This window comes from Cololabis saira, chromosome 18, assembly GCF_033807715.1.
Source record: "Cololabis saira isolate AMF1-May2022 chromosome 18, fColSai1.1, whole genome shotgun sequence".
Classification (NCBI taxonomy): Eukaryota; Metazoa; Chordata; class Actinopteri; order Beloniformes; family Belonidae; genus Cololabis; species Cololabis saira.
Genome location: NC_084604.1, coordinates 25055301 through 25083132, shown reverse-complemented (window position 1 = coordinate 25083132; position 27832 = coordinate 25055301). Strand labels below are relative to the sequence as shown.

The 27832-nt window shown below is 45.8% G+C and overlaps 1 protein-coding gene across 3 annotated transcripts; it reads left to right on the top strand.

The window, feature by feature from the left end:
• Positions 1 to 231: 231 nt before the first annotated feature.
• Positions 232 to 27832, top strand: LOC133464413 (prospero homeobox protein 1-like). Of its 3 annotated transcripts, none has more exons than XM_061746361.1 (5): positions 232 to 719; positions 3501 to 5563; positions 9260 to 9367; positions 14329 to 14523; positions 26722 to 27832. In XM_061746361.1, exons 2-5 carry the CDS (start codon positions 3569 to 3571, stop codon positions 26905 to 26907), a joined length of 2484 nt encoding a protein of 827 aa, XP_061602345.1. In that variant the 5' UTR covers positions 232 to 719; positions 3501 to 3568; the 3' UTR covers positions 26908 to 27832. The 3 variants fall into 3 exon arrangements, with proteins under 3 accessions (XP_061602345.1, XP_061602347.1, XP_061602346.1); XM_061746363.1 differs by lacking the exon at positions 232 to 719 and adding an exon at positions 758 to 782; XM_061746362.1 differs by lacking the exon at positions 232 to 719 and adding an exon at positions 884 to 1007.

Genomic DNA, 27832 nt, shown 5'->3' with positions numbered 1-27832 from the left:
TTTATTTAAACGCATCTAAAGGGATGAGCAGACAATTTAGCAGTCATTATTGAATCTATTTTGCGTCTAATGTGTCTTTTTTCGCTGCGTAATAAGTGCAATGATAGAGTGCACAACGATTCTTACTCGCGTGGTCGGTGATTTGGGAAGAAAGAGATTAGTAAGACTGGTATTTCCTTTTTTTTTCTCCCCTCTCCCTCACTTTGGTTGCGCGATCAAGTCCCGTTCTCCGCTCAAGTTCAGTGCGTTGGTCTCTGGCCCGCACGGACGCTTCTTATTGGTAGGTGGCGACAGTTACATCACGCCGCTCATGACGCACACGTCTTCCTGTTTCCTTCTGTTGCGTCTTAAAGTGAATCTTAGTGGCGGAGGAGCGCTCCAGCATCCAGTCCTCTGCATCCAGTGCGCCTCGGAGACGCACGCACGCACAGCCTCTCTCTCTCCTCCGTACTTTGTCTATGCGCCTCACTCTTTCGGCCACAACAGAGGGGAGAAGGAGAGACTGGCGCGCTGCAGGAGCTCTTTTCGTCTTCTATTTTTCCCCTGTTTTTCTCCTTTTTCCCGTGTCGCTCACTTTATCACAGCTCCTCCTTCTCTGAGAAACCAGCTCCAGCAAAGTCCCATCCAGCATTCCGCGTGTACTCTCTCTTTTTTTTCTTTTTTTTTTAGTTTTTGTTGCCCTTGTAGGAGTTCAGGTGGTCCCCCTCTCCATCTAAAGGGTAAGTAACCTTGTCCTCGGATGCCTCCCCTCTCTTGGTCTTGCTCTGCGTCGCCGGTGCAAGGTGGGTGGGTGGTGGTGGTGGGGGGAAATAAATCAAACATCATTAACGTAGAAATGTATTCTAGCAAATGGTATAGATACGGCGTTAGTCGCTCCGCTTGGTCCCTCATCTAGATATGTGGTGAGAGTTGCGTGAGCAGCCCGTGTTTAGGTGAGGATGATTTGCGAACGGTAGCCCTGCCTTCCTCATCAAAGCAGCGATCAAGTTGATTTGCAACTTTGTGAAGTAAGTTTGGGAAGAGCTTTTTTTTTTATTGTAACGGCAAACGTGATGTAGACGACAACGTGATTTGATTTTATAATGGAAAACTTTCAGAATTGACTCTCCTCCGTGCTTGCTGAAAACCTTCAATTTATCTCGACTTCACAGTCTCCTTGTTACCGTGAGCTAAATCTCACCCTCGCTGTTTCGTTTGAGAATTTTAAATATCATAACAGCTTGGTCGGTGGTGTATACTGGAGCTTGTCAGTCTTTTAGGGTTTTGTATTATTACTATTTGGTTTGTTTGTTGTGCGGAAGCTTTTTGGGACTCTTGTGATAACCGCTGCCGGTTTGGCTCAGCTGTCCGCAGCTCTGGTCTGTCGTCTGTTTTTATGCTTCAGCCTGCCGAGCAGGCAAACAGACCATTTGGATGCTTTAAAACACTAATTTTATTACCTATACTATTTTATCTTTGGGATGTGATTCCGATTTAGGCCATATTTCAAACCTGAACTATTTTTACTTTTTATATTTATATTTCAGAGAGCTCTAACGTTTATGGTTTAAAATGAGAATGTAACGTGTCCAGAGACAAAAGTGGGATTTAAACGATTAAGTAAAAATCCCTCTGTATGTTTGGTAGTTAATTTAAACTTTTAGGGGTTTTTTTATGAGGGAGACAGAAAGGGAGAGGCAGAGTGCGCATGAGCAATGTGGGACAGGTGCGCCATGCAAAAAGACAGGTGCTGGTGACTATTTCAGGCTCTTTGTTAAGATATGAGGCGATCAAGTCAAGTTTTTAACCTCTGGAGATGAATGGCTTCTTGTTTGAACTGATGGAAATAGCGATCAAGACACATACTCTATTTCTCATTTTATTTAGACTGCTGGTTAAATCCAGCAAAGCTGGACTTTATCAGTCTTTATTTTCCACATTTTCTTAATTTTACTCAAATATATTTTAAAGAAAATAACTGGTGTAACAAAACCAACAGCTTGTGTGCTTATGTCTATTCAGTGTGAAGTGTGAGGCTCAGTTACAGTCTCATTAAATGCCTTGTTATATTAAGATAAAACTATTTCTTTCATATAAAGTAAACAAATCTCAGTTTAGTTTCACTAGGGTTAATTGTCTTCAACCACTTGCTCCAGTTTTTCAATTAACACTCTTATAATAAGTATTTTTGAGCTGTCATTATTACTGAATCTAAAATGTTGTTTTAATTTTAATGGCTACTTGGTAAATGAATACAAAAATCAGCCGGAATCTGTGTAAAAATTGAGTTCATTTACAATCTTTAAAAGTAAAAAGTAAATTTTGTCTTCTATAAGCCTGCTGTTGTTTTGATTGAACCATTCTTTAAAGGGCTGCAGCTTGATAAGTATTTATATGTTTTCCTTTTAATCGCTTTTAAGAAAACATTAAATTAGTGACATTTACATATCTACAGTGTGAAATATTTTAATTGCTCCCATGAGGACACCTGCATAAAATCGCTCCCGATAATATCTCTTGGAAGTATGTGGTGTGGCTCTAAGACTCTGCCACCGCTGCTTACATAGCAGTACTGAAGCAGACCTGTACTGACAAAACGCTTTGCTTTCAGAGAGGCATAAAGGTTTTTGTAAGAGCGCTTTAAGTTGCTCTTTGCCAGAGTTGACCCTTGCGACCTATTCATTTGAGCAGAATTAACTGCCCTTGCCAGATGAAAAGACAAACAAAAAAACACTGAAGTGAGCTCACGCTGGCACCAAAATCAATAGGTCTGTTTTGTGTTTCTTTTATGTGTCATTCTCCCTATTGGGTAAGATATGGTGATCATATTGATCAAAGTAAACACAGAACTTGCATTTTAAAATTGCCTAATGTGTAAATATTTTTTTCTAAATGTTGTAAACTGACAACCCTCTCTTACGCAATGGGATTAATGACAGAGTAATTAAATGTAAGACATGCATTACCTCCGCTTATATAGTATTTTTTGTTAAAGCGGAACCTTATATTTCTTTTTATTTAATTTTATGGGCTCCTATCTGCTCTGTACACTGACTCTGCACACTCATGGAAATGAGGACAAGTACTTAAGTAATTATCATAATTTAATGCAGCTTTGTGTTCCGTGGGAACTGGTTCAGTGTCGCACAGTATGTAACAGGGAACAGGATAAAATGTAGGACTTTGCCCTGGAATGTCGAGCCAAGGCCTAATTCTGACCCCATCTCGCCCGTTGTCGTTACCTGTTGTCAGTGATCTGTACTGCCTAAACATAATCGTGGATGTCTGTCCCTGTAAAAACATTTGAGGAGAGCTTTTCTACTGGGTTTAAATACCAAATCTTTGGTAAATATCAACATTTTCTGCAAATGACTGATTTGGACTGTTTTAGTTTCTTGTGCATTTACTATTTGCTTAAGGAAATTGACAAAGGCAGAATGAGTGAAATAGATTATGGAAAAAAAAAAATAAAAGAATACTTTGGCAAGTCATGCATCTGTGAATGTCCCCCCTCCCGACAGATACAGAGAGGCTTTGACCCTAGAGGACTGGGTTTGTGGGATATGGCCCAATAGCAGCAGCCCCCGTGATGCCGGACCATGACAGCGACTCCCTCCTGAACAGACAGACCAAGCGAAGACGTGTGGACATTGGTGTTAAGAGGACCGTGGGCAGCACAGCCTCCTCCACAGTAGCAGCAGCAGCAGCAACTACTGATAACATTGCTCGCGCCAAAGCAGCCATTATCAGTGCCATGAACTCTCTGAGCTCCCATTCTCATCACGGATCAGACAACGACTCCATGGAGTGTTCTGTAGTGCAGCCACATGGTGGGCCTGGTGTTATATCAGCCAGCGACAGTGAGTCCAAGTCAAACGTACTCCGAAAGCTGCTGAAGAGGGCCAACTCGTACGAGGACACCATGATGCCCTTCCCTGGCACCACCATTATCTCTCAGCTTCTCAAGAATAACATCGCTAAAAATGGAGGAGGACCTGAGAGGGGAGAGAGAGGAGACAGGGGCGACAGAGGGGAAACAGGCTTCCCTGGATCAGGGCTGTCCAGTACAAATTCAGATGCCCCACACGAGGATGCCTGCAGTAACTCCTCTCAGGACAGCACCCCTCAAGAGTGCCTGTCACCCTTTGGCCGCCCTCCTGGCCTCGCCACCTTTGACATCGAACGGCTCAACGATGAACACCTGCGTGCCAAACGAGCCCGCGTAGAGAACATTATTCGTGGTATGAGCCACTCACCGAGTGTGGTGGTGCCTGCCGCTTCCCGCCATGACCGTGACCATGACATGGACGGAGAGCGGGAGATGGACCTCGACTGTCCACCTCCTCAGTCTCAACAACAGGCCCCCAGCAGCCCACGGGGAGGCGAGGTGTGCAGCAGCAGCCGCGAGAACAAGCGTAAGCAGCGGTTGCCGCAGCAGCAGCAGCAGAGCTTCACCCAGCTGGTTTGCCAGAGAAAGGAACAGAAACAGGAGGAGCGAAGGCAACTTAAGCTGCAGCTCGAGGACATGCAGAAACAGCTACGGCAGCTGCAGGAGAAGTTCTTTCAGATCTATGATTCAACGGATGACTCAGAACACAATGACCTCCACAATGACATAGGAAACATGTCAGAGGACAGCCCAGCCAGGTCTGACACCGGAGGCGAAGACCGGGGTGGAGATGACATGCGCTCTGACAATGAGATGTCTGATATGGACCCAGGCCATTTCCTAGACAGGGCGCGGGCTTTGCTTCAGGAACAGGCCCTTCTGGCTGACAGGGACAAGCCAAGAAGAGAGGGGCTTGGCCGAAGCAAAGGACAGGGAGGTCCAGGGTCTTCCATGCACGCTGAAGGCAAACAGCTGGCAGAAACACTGAAGCAGGAACTCAATTCAGCTATGACCCAGGTTGTAGACACAGTGGTTAAGGTGTTTGCCAAGCCTCCACGCCCGACTCCTCAGCAGGCCTTCCCTCCACTTTCTATACCCCCTGAAAGATTTCCCACTGCTGTCAACGGAGACAACCCAAACTTCCACACCACCAACCAAAGGCTGCAATGTTTTGCCGATGTCATCATTCCTAATTCACTTGACTCCTTCGCCAGCATGCCTGGGATCCCTGGCACTACTAACGACCAAACAGAGGCTCTGCCCTTAGTAGTGAGGAAGACACCCAGTGATCACCACCACCACCACCACCAGTCTTCAGCTGTGGGTGCCCACGGAGGTCACCACCACCCTGCCCTTCACCCTTCCTCACTCTCTGCCCCCTTGGGCTTCAGCCCTCCATCCTTTAGACACCCTTTTCCTCTCCCACTAATGGGCTACCCTTTCCAGACTCCCCTTGGCGGGCCCACAGGTTACCCTGGCAAGGACCGTTCCTCACCAGACTCCATGGACTTGTCCCGGGAGACCACCAGCCTGAGGACCAAGATGGCATCAGGTCACCACCTTGGACACCACCATCGCTCTTGTTCACCAGCACACCCTGGCAGCACGGCCGAGGGGCTCTCCTTGTCCCTAATCAAGTCCGAATGCGGTGATCTCCAGGACATGGCTGACATCTCACCTTACTCAGGCAGCAATGTATCCTTTGATTCAAAAAAAGAAAAAAACCCAAGTGTTTTAAAATGCAAAGACAAATTAATTGTTGATACTTTAACTCCTTTTTGTCCAGTTCAAAACAGCTTATGTCCGTGTAAACTAGGGGAATCTGATCTCAGATGGTAAAACCCATCAGAGCATTCTGAACCACAAAGACTTAAAAATCTAATATTTTTGAGTCTGTTTGAAACTAGCCTAAGAAACTGAGAAATTGTTGATGAATCACTTTTCCTCCCACTGCTGTTCTCTTCTCCATTGTTGCATTTATTTTTATACCCGTACCTCTTCCTTCTTCATAGCACCATACAGCTCTTTGTTCCATCTTCAAAACTAGGTGCTTTAAAATCTTTCTTGTCATATATCACTTACTTGGAAAGATTACATCCCTATGACATTTACTGACCCAATTCTTTTTTTCATAAATAATGACCTGAAAGGACACGGAGGAAGATAACATCCTGAAACTTGGCACACAATGGTGTTATATAGCCTGCCTTATAGTTTAACCTCAGTGTGCCCCAATCATGCCCTGTGGATAAAGAGGCTTTCCTCTGTGGGAGGCTCAAATTGAAACCCCCGGAGACACAGAACTAATAGCTTAAACTGTTACATTCAGTCCCCTCTCTGTATTTCTTATACCTCTTTAGTACCTAAGCATTCAATACCTTCTAACCCTTATGAAAGTTTGATTTGTGTCGCTTGGACAACCCTTAGAGGGCTCTGTCTTCAAGTCATTAACATTCATTACATGCTTAAGAAATGAATCCTACAACGTTTTACCTGTTGTGGATATATTAAGTGAACCCTTTTTTTCTTTTTTTTTTCTTTCCTTTGTGCACCTGAGTGCCTAGCTGTTTTTGTGTGTCTTCTCTGTGTGTGCATGTCACAAAAGGTTTGCCTGAGGACTCCGGGAAAGATGTATATTTATGATTGCTTGTGTTTTCTCTTGTGTTCCTCTTATCATCCATCGCTGTTGTAAAAAGCCCACAATCATTGTCGTTTCTTTTCTCTTTTTTTCATTTCATAAAGATCTGTCAACAGCCCGGGGGTCCCTTCGGCTGTTGCTTGGCAGCCAAATACTTCTTTTTTTGTTTTCCCTCCCTGCAAACCCCCTCCACTCCGTCTTTTCTTTGAAGCGGACGTTAACAGGTGTTTGCAGCGAGCTGTTTATCTTTCATTACCTCGCCTTGTCTTGTCTTCTGACCCAAGGGTGAACGCTTTCCAGAGATCCATAATCCTATGCTTCTACCGGCTCCCGATGGAGGGATGAAAAGAGAAAAAAGAGAGAGACAAGCAGAGACTGAGAGAAAGTAGAAAACAATCACACAATAACCACATATGCCAGATGCTGAGGCTTTCATTGTAGCACTTATAAATTCATGGCATTAACAGATGTAGTCCCCCCCCAATGGAAAGGAAAGACATGTCCACATGTGCTGTTAGTGTTTTGTTTTGTTATTTTTGATTCGCATAGTTTATTGCACAGCAAACTTTAGCATTTACAATACATAATTTTGTTTCTTTTCGGTTACAATAACGGTAAAAAAAACATTTTTTAGCTTAACATCCTCAAATTTGTATTTTTTTCCTTTCGGAGTCTGAACCTCCGAAGTCAGAGACAGATTGTCAGACATTTTACGAGGTGTGTTCAAGTTCACCAGCTCTCGCCAGTGTTACGGAGCAGATGGCCGCTATCAATTTCCTCATTTGTTCCCGGTCCGACTCCAAATTTTCTTGTCCTTACACCTGGAATTAGGAAGTGGAGCAGCTATTTTCCTCTCATGACTTTGGGCTTTGGGGAAGTGTTGTGAGAATGATGATGTCTTGTCAGATGTGGCAGGCGAACAGTGGGCCAGCTGGTGTGAGCGCACCATCATGACAAAATAATAGCCTTGCACGCCACCCCCAAGTCCAATCACAATTACATTTGCAAGCTGTGAGTGAACTGGAGATGAAAATGTCTCATCAGGAAATATGAGGCTTTTTAATTGTTGGCTGAAGGGAGATGATATTGCGTTTAAGGCTGGAGATGTCTCTTTTAACATCATTCTCATTTTAGTGATAAGGTAATAGTACTTTTAGTCCTAATTGAGAAAGGAAAAACAAACTAATCTGTATGTAAGCACGCAGTTTTCCCAACAGACGAATCTCACCTTGCCTTAAAGAAAAAACCCTCTCTTGCTCTGTCTGAGGATCCATTGTATTGCCTCCACTTGGAGCAGATGGTGTGGTGTGGAAAGTGAAGTGCTGCTCTTTTGGCCAGGCCTGACAGAGTAGCATCAGTCTGCCAGGGTTTCCCCCACAAGAGCCTCGCTCCGTATACTTTCCCTCTCCCTCTCCCTTACTGATTCAGACAAAGTAGGCAGGGTCTTTAAGGAGCCAACTCAGCGTGGTTCAGCATTTGCTGGCTCTTCTGCGTAACCCCGAGGCCAATGGCAATCCAATCTAGCAGCTGATGCCTTCTTCTCACTCTATAGTTACAGCTACATCTGGACACTCGACTGATTTTAACGATCACAGCCACTCCTGTACATCATAAATAACGTCAAAGGATGTATTTTATCTACTCAGGTGTAAACAGTCTTCATTAAAACTTAGCGCCGCTCAGTGCTGAACCAGCCTGAGGTTTTAACAGTCACCCCTGCCCCCACGCTGCTTCCCTTTTCAATGTCTTATCCCCCCAGATTGATATTATCAGATGCATTATACGGCTGTTAATTCACCATGGAAATTGCTTGGGCTATTCGGTGGCGCAGATGTGCTTCAGTCTTCCCATCACTGGCCGAGTCCAAAGCCTCAGTGCCTCGCTTCTCCTTCTCCTCCTCCTCCTCCTCCTCCTCCTCCTCCTCCTCCTCCTCCTCCTCCTTCTTTTGCTCCTCCAAGGGTTTGGCAGCGGCTGAGAGGCTTGGGAGGGGGTAGGGGTGGAGCAGTGGGAGGAGGAGGGGGATGTAATTGAAGGCTGGAACCATGCTGTAACTCAAGGTGCCCCCACCAGTCCATCTTCGTCCTTCCCACTGTTCAATCCAGGCGATCCATTAGGAAGACAAGGCCTCTGACATGTATTTGAATATAGCCTGTGAGTGTGAGAAGGTCTTTCATCTCTCGTGGACCAGCGCGTGGGATCTTCTAGGTCTTAATTCGTCACTGATAGGAAGCCAGCAACAGAGTCATATTCCGGATTGGCATGCGTCGCCGCCAAGCCATTAGGCCTTCTTGACCGTCACTGGCGTTAACTGCTGTCTTTGTCTGTGATATGCAAATGTCTCCTTTTTCTTCCTCCTGCTTCTGGGTGGAGGTTAGCGCGGGGTGTAGGCAAAGGCGTTTGCTTGCTTTGACTGTGAAATGAGCCTCCTTATGTAAAAGCATCGGCTGTACTGCTGGCCAGTGTTTTATTTACCGTGACGCTCTCACACCTGATACAGACGATGCTAATTGCAAGCAAATGGTTTTGCCTTGGTGCACTGTCTTCAACTCCCCCTGCAGTGACCCTGAACTCATGCCTAAAAGGAAATTTGGTTACCCATCATCCCGATGACTCTTTCTTGCCAAACTGACTCCCAGCCATTACTCCTAGTCATTGCAATCACCCAGAATATCAGTAGTATACCCGTGTTTGCTTAATGTTGTTACATTTACATCCACACAGTTGTTAATGTCCTTAATAAGAGCTGTTTTCAGATCCAAGAGGGTCTCTCTCCCAATCATCTGAAGAAGGCGAAGCTCATGTTTTTCTACACCCGCTACCCAAGCTCGAACATGCTCAAGATGTTTTTCTCTGATGTCAAGGTGAGTACAAATAGAACAAATGTCTTTGCCTTCAGAATAAGTAGACTATAATTATGTCTTCTTTGGTACTTTCAAACTCATTTGCTGTAACGGTTTCAACTCAAATTAATGACTGGTTTTCATTGTGTACGGATAGACGCTCTTTCACCTCCGCTGGTGCTGTGGTTGTCTGTCTTTTGCTCACTTTCTTTCTACTATTTAATCCACACACCTGCTCTGAAAAGGGAAGTTTGATTTATAAATCGTGACATGACAGCTCCAGCGGCCGTGAACACAGTGTACTTGACTGTCCTAAAATGAAGTCCTTTCACTCGCTAAGTTATGGTTTTATGCAAAAGATGAAAGAAGAGGAAGTTGTATGGGTTGACGTGAGGGAGCTGGAGGGCCTGTGAGTATTCCAAAGATAAAGAGAGGGATGAGTAATGGAGGGATGGAGAGGGCAGCAAGGAGGATGGAGCCTGGAGACGGAGGAGTGGCTCCCCGAGCAGGTGTAGGGAGGATGGTGTAATAAAGGGAGGGGCGAAGGGAAGGAGTTGGCTCGGAGAACATGGCCAGGATGAGCGTTAGCTCCGCTGGGAGTTTAATGAAGGAAAATTTGGAAAACAAAGCACAATGTGTAAGCTGCAATGGAAAACAAGAACAACACACAATGGCCGTTGTGGTGTGCATGATCGAGTTCGTTCGTGCCGTTTTGTGTGCGTGTATGTGTGTGTGTGTGTCTCTGTTGGACCACACGATGGGTAAATACTGTGACAGATCCAGGCCATCTTATTCAAATCAGAAGATAAAAGTTCCCTTTTCCACCAGCTGCCCCCTCTTGTGTGCCATCATAAACACTATGACTCCATGCTCACATGATTTTCAAGCGGGATTTGATTGGATCAGATGAAAAACGGGTACATGTAGGCATTTATAAACGTCGATTCATTTTTTTAAATTCTCATTATGAAAGCATTCCACTTATTTCAAATTTTCTTTGATAAAAAATAGCATTAACATGACAGATTCGCTTCACGGATTAGTGACTGCCCTGGAGGTGGCCTCATCATGAATAACTTCATCAGAAGTTTAAATAAGGTCAGGATATTTGGGGGATTATAGGGCACATTCGTTTGTTTTTGTGCTCAAAAGAGGACAATGGTCTCGGGCTTTAAATTAGTGTATGGGAATGAGACTATCTAATTAGATTCAGCCAACACAACCTCTTAGGGAGCCCTTGTCTTTAAGTCTGCAAGGTTAATCGCGCCTCGAATAATCAGGTCTAGACCGTCAAGAACCTCATGAACAAGTGAAGTGGGTTCCCTGAATGGATGGAGGACACTGTAGCTGTTGTTCCCCTCGATTGAGCTTCTTTCAAGATGATTGAAATTAGAGGATTTTCTTGAAATGTTTTGACAGGTTTGTTTTAGTGCCATTGTTGCTAATGACCGCCGATGTCATCCAGCTGCCTTGAAGAGAGCTCATGACTATATTTTTGAGGAACGGTCAACAGATCAATGAGCAGATTAGACTTATTTATAATCAGTCAATTAATAAAGTCAACAAAGTGTGCGTATTTACTCTTTTTGAATTACTTTATTTTGATTGTCTTTTCACTTTTCCAGCAACCAACCGTAAAACTGCCACCCACAGCTTGCTTTTTTCTTTCCCCTGTCTCCCTCCCTCCGCGGCGTTTAGCAGCGAGCCCCAGTATCTGTGCCAGTCATGTGCTGCAGAGCAGCGGAGGTCAGGAGGGTTTTCCCTTTTTCTATATGTCATTCCTTCTCCTTTCTTTTTTTTCGCTGATGGTGTCGCATGGTATGTGTGTTTCGGCGGGGCTGGGGAGAAAGAAAAGCCAGCGGCTGGATTTCGAGTCGCCGCAGCAACAAAAGCCTGCTTTCCAGGGCCGCTTTTTTTTTTTGTGCAGTCAGCCAATAGGCGGCCGGAGATTATCTCCCACAATTCACTCCTGCGAAAACAGGAAACGTTGGTAAGCCCTGATGACTGTGAAGGGGCTTACAACAGAGAGAGGGGGAGAAAGAGAAAGAGACAGAGAGGGAGGCCCGTACAAGCTTCTGTGTCTTTCTGCTCTCCTCTCCGGTTGTTCTGGATGTGGCTGAGCACTCTGAGGTCATCTGTGTGCTTTCTGCTCCATTGTTGACCACTACGTTGGAGAAGGTGTTGGCCCCGAAACACAGTGTGGCTGTTCATCAAAATGCCTTTCAGCTACACATCCGAGCCAACGGAAAAAAAACACAAAAAAAAACAAGACAAAACTCCAAAACTAATCTCCCAAGCATCATAATTCAATGTGTGCAGAGATGTTTGGAGCCGAGAGCATAAACACTTTTTTACAGGTGACTAAGATTAAGGACACTACAGCATTTTCCTATTCTGGACTTGAGTGTGTCTGTGCATGAGCGGAATATGTGTGCGAGTGTGTGTGCATGCCGCTCTCTATCTTGCACTGTTAGCACTAAGCGCTGACCTTTCACAGGCTCTTGAGTGTGAGTGTGAGAAACACGCTTTCACTGTCTCTCTCTCATCTACCTCTTAGCCAGGCACACACACACACATACACACGCGCACACACACATATACACACTTATATCCTCAAACACAATGTGTTGGCTCAAGCACACACACATGCTCCTCGCTGCATCTCACGTCTGTGCTGGATGACCCCTGCCAACTCTGATTAAGGAGCTGCAGTGATGTGCTCCTTTGAACCGATTCCCTCCTTTTACACTGAACACACTCGTCCTGAGCTGCTATCAGGGGGTCTCTGTGCCCCACCGGCAACTTAATGAACCAAAACTGCTGGAAGCTGTAGGAGGACTTGCCAAAATTGATTCCCCGCGCGTTCAGTAGAGTAAACGCGGACGAAACATAATTTAGTGTATTTACCCACGCATACAGTAAATATCTTTTTTGTGCAGCTCGTGTAGTGATTGAGGCACAACACAGTCGCAATACGTCTTCTCACAAGCTGTCGGCGTAATAAAGTAATCTTTGTCCAAAGTGACAAATGCATCCCGTCACTCGGATGCAGTGACACCAAAGGTCTCCGGGATGAGCGATGGGGACTCTTTGGCTGGCTTTAATCTCAGTATGTATTGCTCAGACTCGCACAGGCTCAGACGCACGTAAGCACATACACTTGTGTGGATTAACAGCAGTTTACTAGCAATCTGAAACTCCCACCCAATAGAAGTTAATCTCGGGCACACATGATGGACGTATCACATTACGCTGTCAACTTAGGCAAAACTGCGTTTGCGCTCTGTCGCACTCCGACTGTCCGCCACACTGCACAGGAGTTTAAGAATAACCCGGCGCAGCCAACGTATTTGTAAGTGTCAGTAGTTTGTTTGTTTGACTCTCCGATGTCACGACCCCAGCTTGCTGACTGCTCACGTTCCGACCCTCCGCCCCTGCCCCCGCCGCCGCCGCCATCACCACCAGTGAAACGCCATTGTCCGATGGCGCTGACCTGCACCCATCCTCCTCCCCCCCTCTTTTTTTGCCATTTATGCTCACCCTGCACTTTAGGACAGACACCCCCCCACCCCCCACCGCTCCTAAACACACACCCTCCAAAACCGCTGCCAAACAATGTCAAGCTGACTTATTCTTTTCCACTCCGCCATTATGTCATCCGTCGATGGTTCCAGAAAGGCCACTCCTTTACGCCTGTCCCACCTTGCGCCGGCTATTCTGCCGCTCCTCTGATTTGCCAACTTTTCTGACCGCTTCGTTCTACCACCCCACCCCCCAACCCCTCACCCCCATCTTCATGCACTTGCGTGTGTTTGACTACCATTCCAGATCGCGACGGGAGTGTGTATGTGTTGTCGAACAATAGCTGGAGTCTAATCTCCATGTCAAAACCGCGCTGCCTCCCCGGCGTGCCCTCTGCTCGGCGTTTAGTGGTATTTTGTCCCCCCCCCCCCCCACCCCCCCACCATTTCTTCCAGCACCACAGAAGAGCAAAGGGGAGGGAGGAGTGAAGGCCCATATGAGAGTGTGTGTGAACAAAGGTGTGGATGATGGCTAGGAGGGGGTACAGGCGTTCAGAGACCAGAATCTGGAGAGCAAGTCATTTCATGGGAGTTTGGGGAGTGGAGCCAGAATTTGATCTGAACTTGAACTTATCTGAAGTTGCGTAACGTTTTGATGGTGTTGTTCTGCGGTGTTGTTTTCACGGTGAGACGGCAGATAGAGAGTCAGGACAGGGCCGGCGCTCCTAATGGGTTTACCTCGCCCTATTAAACCCATCCGACCAATGAGGATCAGATGGCCGCAGCTTTCTCTGCAGCGCTTATCATCTCTGTCTTCTCATTTTTGCTCTTTTGCTTCTCCTTTTCTCCCTGAGTGGGAGGTGTGGGGAGGGCAGGAGGATCAGGGTGTAATTGGTGAACGGGGTTAAGTACATGTTTGAGCCCCCTGCGGGCCGGGGCGCTTCAGATGATGACTTAATCGTTTTTCTGGTCAATTATGTGTTTGCGGTCTCACCCCCTCTCTTCCACCTCTCGCTCCACTCGGGGTTATGATAGAGGGGAGGTCTGCTCCCAGTGGGGTAGATGAACTACACACACACACGCTCCCTCTCTTCCTTTTCTTCCCTCACCCCCCTTCTTGCTTGCTGTCTTATTTAATATCTCTATTATCTTCCCTCACTCAACAGCCTGCGCTCTCTCGTCCTCTTATCCTCTATCGCTCTCCGCTTCCTCCCACCTTACCTCACGCCTCGGCTCTCGGTTATAAAATGCCATTCATTCATGCTCAAATCCAGGGGCTAAATAAAGTTCAGGCATGGCAGACTTCTTCTGTCCATAATGTGTCACATAAAGCACATTGACAGATCCCAATTATTTAAAATGTCCGTGAATTTCAGGTGATAATTAGGGATAAAAGGCACACGGGCTGACATCCTAAAACCTGCTAACCCCCTTTCCCCATGTCGCCATCTCTTATTTCAGTTTAATCGCTGCATAACCTCCCAGCTGATCAAGTGGTTCAGCAACTTCAGGGAGTTCTACTACATCCAGATGGAGAAGTTCGCCCGCCAGTCCATCAACGACGGAGTCACCGCCGCGGAGGAGATGAGCGTCAGCCGGGACTGCGAGCTCTTCCGCGCCCTCAACATGCACTACAACAAGGCCAACGACTTCGAGGTAACTGAGTTGGAGCGAGTCGGTGCAGCCGGATGTTTTATTGAGATGCTTGTGAGGGGAAACATCCCTCGACGTGAGCTTGCTCGCCGTTTGCCTCTCTGCTGGTCTGGGCTGAGCTCAAGCATCATGTTAGAATGTAACATGCATTCCTGACAAATACTTTAGGGGTTTTGAAATGAGATACATATAGGACCACTGAAGTCATTTTAATTAAACAATCCTAATCTCACAATCTGGAAATTGGTGTTTCAGTGTTAGCACTAAGCAGATGAGGAACTCTTTTCTAATGAGGAAGAAGCCTCCGTACGCCTCACTTACTTCCTCTTTTCTTCCTGTCAATTTTCTCTCATCAGTCCTTGACATCAGCAAAGTTGAATTAGTGTGTGTGTGTGTGTGTGTGTGTGTGTGTGTGTGTGTGTGTGTGTGTGTGTGTGTGTGTGTGTGTGTGTGTGTGTGTGTGTGTGTGTGTGTGTGTGTGTGTGTGTGTGTGTGTGTGTGTGTTTTAAACTGCATTTTACTTCCATGTGCTCGTTTGCCTGTCGTCAGTAGTGTGATATTAATGTGTATGTGTCTTCCACGGTATTGTAATCATAAATTCTCAGCAGGCAACTTCACCTTTAGTGTTTCATTTTTCACACTTCTCCTTTCGCCACCTTTTTCTGTGTGTTTGTGTGCACGCATATACGTGTGTGTGTGTGTGTGTGTGTGCGTGTCAAACGCTTCAGGATCAGGATCACCAGTGGTCTCTTTTCAATGTCAGCTGACAAAAGACCTTTAAAGGGCTTGTGTTGAGGAGGACCTGGAGTGAGTTGGATATCTGTGTGTGTGTGTGTGCGTGCGTGTGTGTGTGTGTTGGTTAAGACCGAGTCTGTACATCCGCGCATGTGTGTGCGAGTGTTTTGTTGTTGCTGCATTTCCCGGTGTCCTGTTCACCTCGAAGGGTACAGCCGTCCCTTGGACCGGCCTGGCATGCTGGCAAAGCACTTCTCCAGTGTGTGTGCGTGAGTGTGTGTGTGTGTGCGTGAGTGTGTTTGTGTGTGTGTGTGTGTCACTTTGAGGGGGGAAAAAATCTCACTGTTATCAAGGTTAAGCGTCCTACTGTTTTAGTGAGAGGAAGGGGAGAGAAAGAGGGAGGAGAGGGGGGGAAGAGGGAGATGGATAGATAGGGGATGGAGGGTGAGAGCTCTGAGACAAAGCAGAGACCGATGGAGGGAGAAAGGGAAAAGGGGAATTGATGGGGAAGAAAGGGAAAGGGAGAAGGCCGGGTGGAAGGAGAGAGGGGGGAGAAAGAGAGATGACGTGCAGGAGCGAAGTGCCCTTGCGAGCAGTGGGAGTTTTGCAAGCTCTCACATTTAAAGTGCTTCACTCTCTTTCTCTGCATTTCCTTCTGTCTCTCTCATTATTTGTCCACTGGGGCTGCTGTGTGTGCACCCAAACAGACACACACACTCACACTTCCCCACATCCATCTTCAAACCTCTTAAGGGAGGCTTTGAAAGACTCTGGCAAGCAGAGGCGTTTGTATGTATGAGGTCTTAATCAGCTGAAGGTCCATCAGAGCAAAGCAAAAGTCCTTCTAGTTAGCCGCTAATGATGAGCGCCACTTATACTGTTAGTGACTGGAAAATAGACACTTGCTCTTTAGTTTGATACCATACAGATACTTTTTTTTAAATTTAATCACACACACTGATTTATTAAGAAAAGAAAAACACCAAAATGATAAAGTCACACTTAAGAAACACGGTTTCTCACAATAAAGTCCTGTTCCTCTCAAAAGCCTCCGTGTGTGTTGAGAGGAGTTTGGCTTAGAGGCATCGATGATAAAGGGACCTGTGGTTTCTAGAAATGTAAATTTCCACGCTTTGCCCAGACGAAATGTCTGAGCACAACCGACATTCATAACAAGAAATAAGGAGGTTCCTGTTGACGAAAGATCTTCCAGAAACACCTGGTACCAGAAAAAGCTTGATATGTGTGTTTGAATGAAGCGTTACCGTAACAGCACGATCACCTATTCAGAGTGTTTAGATTACAAGCGACAGACTTCAGAATCAAATCACTCAATTTACATTCAGTGAATGATCCTCTCCAACGTTTTATAATTGAAAGAGCGCTTCCTCTTAATTTTTTAAGTTTTCTTACATTATGTTTCTGATGTGATTGTACATAAAACTACGTTTTTCCTTTATCTGAAAAGTCAAAAGTGTAAAATACTTGGAAGAGGGTAGATACTTAATGCATCTGCTGTAGTTGTCATGTTTCCACATTGCAGTTTTTATCTCTTCTGTGTATTCATACACTAGTGACTGCCTTAACTTTGCTCTCAGGTTTGATTTCTGCTTTAAATATAAGTAAATGTAACCATATAAAAGGTTGTGAGATATTTTACTGCAAAACTATTTTGTATTAGCAGAGTTTGACTAATACCGGCGAGAGACACGATGGACAGCACAGTCTCCAGGAAGGGAATTTGCAGATCTGACAAAAAGCTAAAATGCTATACCAACCCAAACGGAGTCGACATCTTAACACACACACACACACACACACACACACACACACACACCCAACAAACCTCATCTTTCTGAGGCAATGTTTTCCCGTGACACCTCAAACAAGACAATCGTTCTTCACAGGGCACCAGGAAGTTACTGTTACAGCGAGCTTAAGGGGAACTGCCCATTTGCATACATAAATGTAAAAATTTGCAAGAACAGAGGAAAAGAGTCAGCAAGGCCGGGTGAATAAGTCTTCTGTTGGCCGAGGAGGTGCAGCGGCAGTGGAGGAGGGTGGGAAGGTGTTTTGCATATCAAGGTTTTTCTTCTTTTTTTTTTTCCTATTTTTTTTTGCCGGGCAGGTGTCTGAGAGATACAGGAGTGGATTAGAGTTTAGCACAAGGAAAATTTGCCCAGCCATGCAAATTCTAACCCCCCTGACAAACCAACCGCCTTGGTGAGCACGAAGACTCCGCGTGTTTGTGTGTGGCTTTCCACGCGTGTGTGTGTGTGTGTGTGTGGGTGTTATTTATGATTGTGTGTGTTTTGTAGTGCGGGTGCGTGGGTTGTGTGTTTTTCGCTGTCTGATGTTTGTGTGGGAATGATGTGTGTTTGTGTGTTACATATGTGTGCAGAGACACTTGTAATGTTCTTCCATCTTACGTGTGTGTGTGTGTGTGTGTGTGTGTGTGTGTGTGTGTGTGTGTGTGTGTGTGTGTGTGTGTGTGTGTGTGTGTGTGTGTGTGTGAGTCATAGAGGTAATGTGGAGATGGAAATGTACTGGATGTGTATCAGGATGCCCCCAAGGCCCTTTTCTGTGGATCTCTCCCCTTTCTCCTCCTCCTCCTCCTCCTACTACTCCTCTTCCTCCCCTACCTGCCTGCACCACCACTTGAAACAGGAGCCTACGCAGATTCAGCAAGCCACACTCTCCTTCTCTCTCTCTCTCTCACACACACACACACACACACACACACACACACACACTCACAGACACTGAGTTTTTCCTTTGCCAGTTTCTGCATCATCAAAGTTCCATCCACCTTGGTGGCGTCTTTGGAATGAATATGTCCTCTGTTTCACTGATCACAAACACACACACACACACACACACACACACACACACACACACACACACACACACACACACACACACACACACACACACGCACACACACGTCTGTGGCCTTTCTTGTTTGATGCTAATCTGCTCTGTCACTGTGCTGGCCTAATACGCTCCCCATCTCCCTCGCAGCTCCTCTTTTGTCGCAATTGTTTCCCCTTTTTCCTTTCATATCCCTCCTCCCTCACTCACTCATGTCGTCCTCTCTTCCTTCTGCCCCCCTCCCTTCATTCTTTCATCGTCCTTTTTTGCATGTCTTCCCTTATTCCCTCCCCCTTTGCTTTTTTTTTTTCCCCCCCATTAGGAAGTTTTAATGGCATAATTGTCACATTCCTTCTGGCACAATGAACAGCAGCAGTAATTAAAGAGCTTGCCGTTAATTACCTAGACCCCGGCCCTACTTTCCCCTCTTCTCGGCTATAGCCCCCCTTTTTCTTCTCTTTCTTGTCCGCTTCTCATTCACTTCATCCGTCGCCATCAAAGTCTTCGGAAACGCGCCCGGCCTCCCAAAGCCTTGACTTTGAGCAGGCATCACTTTCAACTGAAAAATTTCACTTAGTGTCCTTTTCTTTTTTACTCCTGTGCTCTCTCGGTCTGTCTTTGAGTCCCCCTGTGACGACACACATCATCTTTCAGAAGACTGGAGTGTGTTGGTGTGTGTGAGTGTGTGACCTGGTAATGGGTCGGAGACAGAGGATACAGGTGGGGACTCATAAAGAGTCAGCTTTATGATGGCTCTGGGAAACTCTCAGATTTCCATAAGACAGAATAGGCCAAGTTTTCTCTGTCAGAGACTGCTCCTCCCACCTTCAGAGACATGTCTTGGCATTTAAAGAGGAAGTCCCTATGATCTCTGTGCAAGAGGGAGGAACCCTGAAAAGCCTCCGTCTGCATACATGCACACATTCTGGTATCATGTGTCCTCCCTTATCAGCTGTTCTTTCTCCTGTTGCAAAGATGTGTCACTGCTTTTGTCTTTCTTCCCCTTTTGTCCGTTCATCAGTCTGTCATCAGTGTATTTTGAAAGAATAACATCCTTCGTAGGATATTATCCAATGTGTTTTAACTTTGTTTTTTTTCACCCAAAGTGACTTTATAACTTTCTAAAGCCTGACTTCCTCTTGTCCTCTGCACTGCCTTATTATTCCCTCTTCCTTTTCCATCTTTTCCTTCCTCTGTCTCCCTCCTTCCTATGCTCTCGGTGTCTCTCCAAACTCTCCATCCATTACCAGAACCACAGAGAGCTGAGAGCAGATGCTGTCTGTCCAACCGCCGTGCCCCATAGCATTGTGTGCTTCACCTCTCCTTCCCCCCTCTTTCCCTCGTTCCTCCTCTTCACGTCCCCTCATGGGGCTCCATTTGTTCTCCACCCAGAGAGGCTAATGTCTTTTTTTTCCTCCTCCTGCTGCCGCTGCTGCTGCTTCTCCTGCTTTTCCCCTTCCCATGTTCCCCTCCTTCATTCCAGGTCTCTTTTTTTTTTCTTTGGTCATCTCATCACATCGGTAATGTCTGTGTCTTTGTGTGTGTGTGTGTGTGTGAGAGAGCAGAGTGTGTCTGTGACCGGGGTTTGACCTCAGTGAATTTGAGGTGAAAAGGTCAGAGCCATCTCAGTGAATGCACGAGCAGAGACGCCGATGCAAATATGGCGAAAGATACGCAGGGTGCTGCAAACGCACACTTGCACACAGGTGTGGTGCTGTTACCCAGCAGCTTTAGGGTGCTCTTTGAAGAACCATGGAAGACACAAAGAAGAAAAAGATACAGAAGAGACACGTAAACAAAGCTGCTGGTATAGATTTAGGTTCAGACCTGCCAAAAATACAACCAATAAGATTTGCCAGTGGGCTTTTATTAGCAGCACACAGACACACACAGCTCCCCTCATCCTCCTCTTCCTCTCATATCAGCATCGCGGGTTGTTAATATTTCCCTCCCATTAAGATCTCAGTGCGCCAAACACATTCATCATACATGACGATCTTAACAGGAGATACAAATATACTCTGATCATTATCTACACATTAATCACATATGAATACCTGCCAATAACCGCACAGCCAGCAGACATACTACCTATATTTTTTCAAATATAACATGTAAAATCCTCTAAATTGAGTCAGTGCTGATGATCTGAGGGACGGCGCAACTTGAACTACAGATTTGACAGATTTGGACTAAGACAGAGCAGAACTGGGAGCACAACCTCAAACCGCTCATCTTCAGTATCAGTAAATCTTAATGCACTTGACGAAAAGATCAAAAGCCACAGACTCCCACGCTCAATGGTCTGTTTCACAATTTTAACAAAAGTCCCTCTAATCTGCAGCCAAGTTCAGTAGATTCTTCCTTTTGCTCCAACTTTCTACCAGGTTTGCAAAAACACAAATTTTTATAGATGTAAACGTGACAATTCATTTCAAAATAAGTCATAATGAACAACTTCAGAAGTTTTACAGAAGAAAATGTAGCCCATATAGCCCAGGTTCATACGTACTCCATATCCAACACGTCTTATGTGATTAATGAAAAAATACCCAGAGGTCAAAGTTCTTTTTTAGTCATGGTGAGCTGGTGTATCTACGGTATAGATCCAAAATAATAGTCTTGCTGTGCTTAAATCCGGTGGAAAAAAGAAAAAAGAACACATCAAAACTAAAAAGAGCCATCTTTGTACACAAACAATCTCTTCCTTTAACTCATAAACATAATTATTGGGATTGTGTCACATTTTATTGAAAGGAAAAAAAAACACTGATGCCAACAGTCCTAATAAATACGGTTGACACCATGTCCTGGAGTCTTGACGACGTGCCTTGCAGGGGCAAAATGCTACAAACCCTCTTCAGCGAACCTTTCAAAGAGGCTGACATTGATAATAAAAACATATCCTTATCTTGGTAACTCAAATATTCATTGTGCCATTTCCAATTTAGCCCTTTAATTCTCATAGTGGGAAGAGTTTGAGAAGGATAAGACGAGAGCCTGTGATCATCTGGTTCTCCATGAATAGCTCAGGGCTATTAAGGATCCCAGTTTGACGTGGCTTGACAGGTCTTTTCTTCACTCTGCACGTATGCGTGTGCGCATATGTGAGATTTAGAGATTCACTCCGTGCGCTGATTAAATGACCAGAGCATGTAGAGCCTGGGGCAACCGGGGTAACATGGAATCACTTAAACATAAAGAACTACATGGTCCCTTTGCTCCTTTTTTTCCACCTGATCATACACACAAACATAGAATCTCATTGCACTAACTTGCACTTGGTTTGTTTAGCCCACCTCCTCCACTTCCTCCCTTCTTCTCCACTCTCCTCCCTCCGTCTTCCCCTCCTCCTTCTGTCCCTGGTCACCTTGTGAGGGGCAGCCTGCTCTGTGGCACAGCTGCTGATTATGTCATTATTTCTGGACCATTTTGGTCTCCGGCCGTGTGTGTGTGAAACTAATGAAGCGTGGCGAAGGGACGCATGCCAAAATGACCAGGGCCTGCATCAGAGCTGCAGATGTGTCAAAGCAACTCCCCCATTCTCCCCCCTGCTGATGCCAAACTCTCCCTCCTTCAATCCAATCTGCAGTTTATTATTTTCCCTTTCTTCCCCTGCCATCTTGATCCTTCACTTGCCCTTGCATTCTAGCTCCTTCCATCCATCCATCCATCCTCCTTCACTGCTGTTCCTTACTCTCCATCCTTTTGTTTGCTCACCAAGGCACTCACACCCTCCTTCCTCCTACCCTTCCATTATCTTTCTCCCTCCCTCTTGTTCTCCTCCTCTCCAGATGTCCTGTTCCTATCTTCCAGACTCCCTTGGTCCTTTCTTTCCCTTCTGCCTCCTGTGCTCTCAGTCTCTCAAAGCTGGGCTGACTTCCTGACCCCCAGAGGCCCCGTTACAGCACTCTGTGACCCCCCCCTTTCATTTAAATCGGTTTCTCTCCGCCTGTGTCCGCAGTACAATCTCAGGCAATGAATTTCTAAATCACTAAACAACGACTGAACTGAGATTCCCTTTTGCAGATTATATCTACTGCAGCTTTACCCCGTTTTCCAGTTTCTATAAACTAAAAGAGGACCAAGAATATAGGAAAGAGATGTCCAAGAGGCCCTGACATACACTTGTGTGTATATGTCAAAAGGTGAAGGTTCCAGTAAGACGAAGGGCAGCTTCGTAAGTGTTTCTGACCCTGTCCTGCCCTTGACTCCCCAGTGGAGGTGCACCTTGAGAAGAGCACCATGTGACGCTAATGCCACCGACATGTAGATATACACACATACACGTTCACGTATACACCCCCTCAAGGCTCCGCGTTCTCAAGGCTATCAGTGGACTGAGGGTAGCTTGTGTTTGCACAGCTTTGAGGCCCATTTCCTGTCCCATCAGTCTCCGAACTGCAGACCTCACGAAAGACACAGTTGAGGAACTGAAAAGTATCGTGGAAGCTCAGAGGGTTGTGAGAATGCAGCTCTTGAAAAGGAAATGATATAACAGAGAATACGCTACGACTTCTTTTCTTTTGTTGGTTAGACTCTTCGGCCGGGGCCCGGTCTTATCAGCGCGGTAAGGGGGGTTGGGGGGGGGGGTTGGGGACAAGCATGGAGAGGGGTAGGAAGAGAGGGGACATGGGTTGTGTTTGCCTAAAGTGACAGTGTGGGCCAAGGACTTATCAAGGCCTTTGTAGATTATTGATTGGGGCAGATACGTGAGGCACCGGGGCCTGTTTATGGGAGTGTATGTTCGAGGTTCACAAAGATCTGGGTTGACTCACTTCAAACGTCAAAGATCTTGCCCAAGTTCAGTTTCACCTCCTGTTATGAAAGTAATGCTTCACTTGAAGTTAGAATATTGCAGTCAGATGTGTAGCCTTGAGTGCATTACAAAAATGGTGAACTTCCTTGTATCACGCACAAATACAGTGAGCAAAGAGCATGGGAAGCGCTGATATTCCCATGCAGGGAAGGGGTTAGGAATTAACCTGGACTGCAGAGGGGGCCTATGTTGTGTCCCTGCATTTCATCCTTCAAGGCAACAGCTTGCTAGCACACACACACTTGCACATACACAGCCTTATCTTCCAGGGTCTTGTCTTGTTTGGCTAACACTGTGCAAATAGAAGGTGCAATACATCTCCTGACAGTTCCCAAAAGCAAAGGGGAGAAACACGCTGGTCAAACAAACAGCCAACTCCGAGTCATCCTGAGTGAACAGATTTCTCAGGCTTTTCTACCGTAACACATGCAAAGACACAAACGGACTGTGTGTAACAGTAGCCTTTATGTAGGGGTTTGGGCCTCTGGCTACCTTTTTAAACGTTTGTCTAGGCAGTCTTAAGACGGGGGACTGCTGCCGGACTGAATGGCTCCCAGCAAGCCTTCCACAGGCTCCTATTGTCCTCCGTCATATTTTATTATCTCATCAAAAAGCAGGAAATCCGATTCCCTCTCTCTGAAAAAGAGCTTATCCTTCTGTCTCAAAGCAACCTGTCACAAGAGAGAGAGATGGAGAGAACGGGGGAGAGTTGTTAGGGAGAGGGGGAGTCAGTGAAAAGAAGTGATTAACGGCCTCATTTCTATCAGAGCCTTTTCCTTTTTGTCTTGCTTTTGTCCTTTCCCTCTTGATTGGTATTTATCAATCACACAGAAAAATGCCAAGGTCATGCAAGTGCAGATTGATGTCTTTTCCTGATAATTTAAAAAAAAAATGTCTTCACCACCCTCTTTTCTCGTCGGGGTCAAAGCAATTGTAACATCTCTTTTCATGAAGGCTTTTGTTTTTGAATCGACACGTCATTTTTGTGTGGAAGCCAAGTTTTATCTCGCTAGATGGAACAACCTTTATAGCAATTGGGTAGGAATCCACCTTCAAACATGACCCCAGACGATGTCCAGACTTGAACCCGAGGACGTTGCCCTACAAGCCGCCGTTTTGCACACAATATCAGATTGTCCTTTTCAGATGTGCTCTTGTAACTGGAAATGCTGGGCTCCTACAGGTAGAGCATGCAGTATGTCGGAGGCCCAACCTACGCCAGTGCCATTACCTGAATCCATCTTCTCATCATACTAAAAGCAATCCCAGTCATGTCATCAATCAGGGTTACATGGCCAGTTTTTATTCACATTTAGATGTTTTCACTTTTCTAAGTGTAAGCTCAGTCAACTCATTGGCCTTTTCCAGGCATCACTTCTCTTTGTCTCTGAGGCACAGAAACATACGTACGAAACTCTGTCCTTCTCTCTCTCTCTTTTTCTCCTCCCCTCTTTGTACATCTGTGTTTTAATTTTGGGCTCTGCTGAGAAGTTGTTAAAAAGCCCTATGAAATATGTATGAAGGATTGTGAGCCACGCGATTGGCCCCATTTACTGGACAGCCGAGCGAATGAACGGCCACACTGAATAATCCCCCACAATGCCTCTGGAACAAAGGCCCAACAGCTGACCCCAGAGAGCGAGATGAAGCGGGGGGGGGGTGTTCAGAATGGGACAAAAAAAGGGGGGGGGACAAGTTAAGGCTCACTGCTGGTCAGTAGGCACCTCGCTCATACATAAGATACACAACTCACATGTAGTGGCAAAACAAAGGCTTGCGGGACAGGAATAACTCACTCAGTTCTGCTGCTTCACACTCTCTCCTCAGACTCTTCTCAGCCCCTCCTTCTCTCGCCACCCCCCTCCATTCTCCCTCTCTCCCTCTCGCAGTCAAGAGGATCTGAAATACCAATACCCTTTTCTCCTTGACATTGCTTTCTCCTTGCAGTCAGCGTTTTTCTGTCCTTTTATAGTCAAAACGTCAGGAGAAATTCCATGCAGGAATATTCTTAGTAATGCACCACTCCCTGCATCTCACAGCCAGGGCGCCGCGCTCCTCCGGCCCGTCGGCAGAGTCTTGTGGGAAAAGCGTGCGCGTGCGGTCGTGCACACTTACTGTACGGTGAATACACAAAGTTGCCCTCGCGCCAGGGTTACTGTGCCAGTATTTTATGAGCGACAAGAAGCCCTAACAATGAATTGCATCCACTTGTGCTCCACCTGATGGGGATTCAGTATTTGGGGAATTAGGTTATAGGTTATGTTTTTCCTCTGTCTGTGTGTGTGTCAAACGTACACATGTAATGTAGAAGCTCCTTATTCATGGCTCACCTTTCCACTCCTGCATGTGCGCACACACGTACACCCACAAGCTTCTTAGCGGCCATTCATCACCCCGAGGGCTACGCTGGACTGTCCCATGTGTGTATGAGTGCTCGTGTGTGTGTGAAGAAGCTTGTCTGTGTGTTTATATGGGGGGGAGTCAATCTAGTGTGTGCGTATTCTAGTGGCCACTAACCTTGCTGTGTCCTGACACTCCTGATGAGTATCTGCAGGACACTGGAGGAGAGGAGAGGAGACGAGCGTGCACTGTCACGCACTTGGGCAAGCTGCTGTTGTATTTATATATTTAAACCCTGGTACAGTATATGTGTGTGTGTGTGTGTGTGTGTGTGTGTGTGTGTGTGTGTGTGTGTGTGTGTGTGTGTGTGTGTGTGTGTGTGTGTGTGTGTGTGTGTGTGTGTGTGTGTGTGTGTGTGTGTGTGTGTGTGTGTGTGTGTGTGTGTGTGGCAATATGTGTTTGTGTGCGCTTCAAGGGAGACGGGCAGGGAGACAGTCAGCATTATCCAAGCAGGTGACCCTTGAAGGCTGCATCGCAGCTCAGAGTCGAGGAAAGAGACTCAGCCAAATACAGCAGGGTGGCTCGTGTGTGTGTGTGTGTGTAGCGAGCATTATGTAGAGCTCCGTCACCGTACAGGATGTGTCATCTCCTTGGCACAAGGAGGTGTGTGTGCTGGTGTGTGTGCCCACTCCTGCATAAGCGTGAGTGTGTGTGTGTGTGTGTGTGTGTGTGTGACAGAGTGTTGGCTTCAGGGAAGGTGTCACAGATCTTTGCCAGACTAATCATCTCCATGGTGTCGGTGAGCGCTGCTGTCAGGGACACTAAAGAGGCGGCGTGTCTCCCTGTTCCCAAAGCGTTTAGTACTTCCTCTTTCGCCAGCACCTCTCTGTCGGTCCTCAGTCGGCTCCTCGCTCTCGTTTGGTCACAGGTTTGCAGTGGGACTCATAAACATGTCACAAGCGCCATGCTGCCAGGAGGGAAGTGGTAGGTGTGAGAAAACTGAGAATTCACAAGTAGTGACTTTTCTCAGGCTGACACCTCAGCTGGCTTTTCATGTCAAAAGGACATGAGATTTATGCTTTTACATCCACTGTGAAAATATCAGCAAATTCTACAAGTGAGGCGTCAACATTGTTGAGGCTGATGCAAAAGGAACCTCTATATGGTGTGAAAGTACAAGCTGGAGCTACATCTCTCAGGGCAAAGTGTTTGGAGAGTGGCTGCTATGGTTTAATTATCTGAGCAACTCTTTGCTTTTAATGTGAAAGAAAATTAGGAAAAAATTAAAAGAACACACGTGCAACAACTTTTTGTACTTTGTAAAGCACAAAATGTGTTATTTTTTTTCTCAATAATGAGCAGGAAGAGTTGTACTGTTTGTTCAAATGATTAATCTCTGATAACTAATCATGTCCTTCCTCTCTGTGCCCACCAAGGTCCCCGATCGCTTCCTGGAGGTGGCAGAGGTCACACTGAGAGAGTTCTTCAATGCCATCGTGGCCGGCAAAGACGTGGACCCGTCCTGGAAGAAGGCCATCTACAAGGTCATCTGCAAACTGGACAGCGAAGTCCCCGAGATCTTCAAGTCCCCTAACTGTCTCCAAGAGCTTCTACATGAGTAAAGTTTTCCTCCCTGCTCAACCTCTGCGCTTTTTTTTCTTTTTTTGTTTATTTGTTTTCTTTGATTTCATAGAATTTCAAAATAATCTATTTTTTTTTTCTTTTCTCTGACTTAACTTTTGATTTCCTGATTTTTTTTCCCTCCTTTTTTTTCATTTTGAATGTAAGAAAGTTATGGAGTAGCATTCCCTATCTGAAGCCTTGGTGGCATTTCCTAAATGACCTAGCTATTGTGTTGTTGTTCTTATATTATTATGGTTATTACACTATATGTTTGTTTTTCTATGATTCTAAATTGAAGAGACTCTAATTTTCGAGGAGTTTTTTGGAGCGTGTGAACCCTCAAATGTTCTGCCTGTTTTATGATCAACGCTACCTGAATGTGTGGAGGGAGTTCCCATTTCCTCGACAGCGAACAGGCAAGGTTCTCAGAAGACTGCACACGTGGGCGCCCCTGGGTTCTCCTCTGTTCCTGGGGGGGTCCCAATGAACTGTCCCTGCTAGGCACGACGTGGATGCCCAATAGACTGTGCTATAGAGAAATGTCCAAAACAGGACAGACACACACATGCACATGCACACGGAAACAAGGCCTAGTGAGGTTACTGACTAAACTAAACTAAAAGTGGACTTGTGGTACTGGTCTGCACTGGTCTGTGGGACTCGGACCAGTTTCAAATAGCTACTGAGCTCTGCCATTTTTTTTCCTTTTTTTTTTCTTTTTTTGAAGTGTGTTTTACCTGGAAGTAGGACATTGTGTTTATTGGGTGTACACTATTATTTTGATTACTACTCTTATTGTTGTTGTTTCTGATTATTATTTGTCATTACTGCTTGCTGAAGATTGGCACTTCAAGATTTGTTTTTGTCCCTTGATGCCGTTGCAGAAAAAAAATAAATTATTGCTATTAAGATTATTCAAAAAGA